Source organism: Protobothrops mucrosquamatus, unplaced genomic scaffold (assembly GCF_001527695.2).
Source record: "Protobothrops mucrosquamatus isolate PMUCROS unplaced genomic scaffold, P.Mucros_1.0 scaffold17085, whole genome shotgun sequence".
In the NCBI taxonomy this organism is placed as follows: domain Eukaryota; kingdom Metazoa; phylum Chordata; class Lepidosauria; order Squamata; family Viperidae; genus Protobothrops; species Protobothrops mucrosquamatus.
Window position 1 is genome coordinate 1 of NW_015402847.1, and position 3,552 is coordinate 3,552.

Genomic DNA, 3,552 nt, shown 5'->3' on the forward strand with positions numbered 1-3,552 from the left:
GGGTTGTATGACGTGTGTGAGTTCCGGCACCTTTTTTTTTTTTTTTTACAAAAAAAGCACTGCATTATACCAAACCAGAGCAGAACGAACTACAGAATGTGTGAATACAGCATTAGATGGCTTTTTTATTTCTTTCTGGATCTACTAAGATTTTGTTCCTCAGAATTAAAAGGTCTGCTTTGTCCTCCCTCAACAGTATCTCTGAAGCTATGTCTGACTTGACCAAGATTGGCTGGGAAAGAACGGCCAAAATTCATTCTTCCAGAATAGATCTAAAATTGCATTATTTCTTCTTCAGGGAAAAGGTCCAACCAAACAGCAAGCTTACAAAGACAATGACTGTTCTTCCCTTGTTGGCAAACAATCGAGTGAAGAAAGGCATAGCATTAGATGGGAAACTAAAGGATGAAGACACTAACCTGGCTTCTACTACTATGTAAGTCCAGAATGAAACACTAACTGGAACTGAAGAGGAAGTAGAGAAAAACAATTTTGTTTAATTTTGTATTCAGCCATTTTCCCTTCACCCCCTTATTGCACCCTTCAAATATTTTAGGATTTTAACTGTCAGAATTTTCTGTTAATATTTACAATGTGAGTAGTTTTATAGACATATGAATTATAAATAATTTTTTATTTCAAATCCAAAAGTAGCACAGTGGTGAATGCTGTGTTAAGCAGTTAATGCAACTGTAGGTGGATCTAATATACTTAAGTGAACTAAGCCTGGATCTTTCCAGAATGAGTTCTTAAAAATGTAGAAATATTAACATGGAATGTGAGAATATGTTATCCTAATTGAGACAGCTATACTAAGGAAGTATCGTATTTTTTAGCAAATGTGCAATGACACAATTTTTTTTTAAAAAAAAAAATCCCAACAGTATAAAAGATGGAATAGACCGGACAGTTCTAGGGATCCTGGTTGCTTACAAGATCAAGGTGAAGCTTACTGCCTCAGGGTAAGAACAATCAGAATTTGTACTCTATAATTACAAGTGTTTTTGATGTTATTGTCTTTTATGAAATGAAGATAAAGGATGGAGTTAATGTGTAGTAGATTACATGAGCAATTTTAAACAACCTTTTCAAGTTCAATAAATTACAGTGGTACTTTGGTACTTGTCGTTAATTGGTTTGGAGACGCACAACGTGTACTTAAAATAATGAGTGCCAAACAAACCACGTGACTTATCACATGACCCTTTGTTTTTAGCCAAAAACCACTTCATATCTGTCTCTCTTCTTATGTCAGAGACCTTCCCAACATGGTCGACTTCTTGTGGTCGTCCTCTGTGGTCGTCCCCCTCTTCCTTTTGCAGTGACCTTCCCAGTGTGGCCAACTTCCTGTCCATTCTCCATAGCTGTCTCTCTTTTCCTATAGCATGTCAAGACCAAACAAACGAGTACTGTAACAACATTTTCACGTCAAAATGTGTTGAGTACCAAATTTGATGAGTTTTGAAGCAACCGAGTACCAAGGTACCACTATATGTCACTCGTTGCTCTAAATTTGCCTGGATATTATTATTTAAAGCAATATATATTATGAAGCCAGATCAAATAGCTTTAGTATACTTGCATGATTATTTATTAGAAAGAGATACTACACAAATCTGCAGTTTGTAGGGTGGTACCCAGGTGTGATTGAATTGTGAGTTTAGGTATTTCAAACATGGTGGCCAATACATGGTATAATGGATCAGGTATGGAAGTAAGACCAAAGAGACACAGAATCATCAGCATTTAGCAGCTAGATGATTGGGGTCATTCAGTATTTCTTTATAGCCTACTCATAAAAACGAAATTTGGAGATTAAGTGGAAAATTTACTTTGTATGTGTCTTGCATTGTAAAACAGAGGATAGAATATGCATCTAAATATAACTGAAGAACACCTGAATGGTGGAAATATTGGATTGTTCCAAAAAGCAATTCACCATTGGGGATTGCATATACAGCTTTTAATGCCTGATCAGTTTAGGAATATGTACCGATAGAAGAGAAAATGTGTAGCTCAGGGTTGAACTGTGGAGTTCTTGATGCTCTCTGAGCTTAAGAATATGTGCTATGGAATATTATAAATTTCATTGTACAGTTAATGTTGTTTATATTTCAGCCTGCTGGGAGATTTCACTTCTAGGTAAATCTTTGAGATTTTCTCTTTGTAAATATTCTTCTCTCCTGAAATATCCATTTCAATTTTCAGATTTTTCGGAGAATGAAACTTCCTCTCCCTCCCACTGCTAAGCCTCTAAAACCTGTTCTCTGATGGGGTTTTTTTGTTTGAAATATGTCAAAGTTTACTTCCCCCTCCCTGATGCGTAGTGCGTACTCATTTTCTAAGTTTGATATTTCTATATTTTATTTTTTAAAACACCAATATGTAAGCTAACTAGTCGACTAGGTAACTGACAAGGCATACCATTTAAAAGGCAAACGTTCTACAAAATGTGAGGCACACTTCCTGACAGATGAGCAAATTTTGCCTATAACTCACCACAACACTGATTTTGATATTGGATTTTGCTATTTGGAATTCCATATCAGGATATTTAAAAACTGATATTTCCATATCAGGATATTTAAAAGCAAGCCATTCAGACTTATTGCTAATTTTTATGGGTCACACACCTGGAGTTTTACATAATAATTTTGATGTTTTTCATTTGTCAGCTTCAGGATGTTATCTGTGATTTAAAAATTAAAAAATAGATTCAAAAGGGGCCTATTTCACATATCCTAGGCTACAATTATAACAAAGCTAACTTAAAATCTTAGACAGCTGTGATAGTGGGTAAAAATATAAGTCTGCTCATTTATTTACGTTCTGATTACTTCCAATCTATAGTACTGTAATCCAGTTTACATTTTCAAACACTGGTGAAAAATTAGGAGAAAAGATTTAGGAGTGGTGTCTAAGAAATGATCAGACTTTGCTTTGGAACTGTGGAATCCTGAATCACCCCTCTTTTTTCCTGACCCCAAAGTGATGTGAGCATGGAGTTGCCCTTCCGTCTGATGCACCCCATGCAAGAAGAGCCCAATACAGCAGGTCGGTAGCATACAAATGGTTCCTTCTTGCCCTTGTTTTATTTTCCTCTTATTGCTAGTGATACTTTGGTGATGTGATAGCCTTCTTGTTCTGTGGAAATTTAGATTTCCCCTTTGACAAGAAAAAAAATGAAAAAACAATTAGATAGGCCTGAAAGTGAACAATTTCTTTGGCAACTGGAGGAAAGATCATATTTAGATTAAACAGAAAAGGACAAGCAAATGTTTATGTTATACTCTAATTAAAATTATAGAAGTTAAAAATAACATTATTATAAAATTAACTGGCTGCAAGATTATTTTTTTTAAGCAAAGCATGCTCTTTCACAGAATCTTCCACAGAAATTACTGAAAAGGCAAACACTATTTGCATTTTCAACCACACTTCCTTTTGCTTTAACCTTATTATTAGGACATCTCTAAACTAAGCCAAAGAGTGACAGCAAGCGCCTGGTGATTTGAGACTTGTTAATGGTCCCCATCTCCAAGACAGACACAT

At 35.3% G+C, this 3,552-nt stretch overlaps 1 protein-coding gene across 1 annotated transcript; it reads left to right on the forward strand.

The window, feature by feature from the left end:
- Positions 1-298: 298 nt before the first annotated feature.
- Positions 299-3,062, forward strand: LOC107301806 (S-arrestin-like; the record flags this gene model as incomplete). Its single annotated transcript, XM_015830983.1, has 4 exons — positions 299-436; positions 885-962; positions 2,119-2,142; positions 2,990-3,062. Coding segments are annotated over 4 exons (313 nt in total), but the record flags the coding sequence as incomplete, so codon positions are not given.
- Between the last annotated feature and the right edge of the window lie 490 nt (positions 3,063-3,552).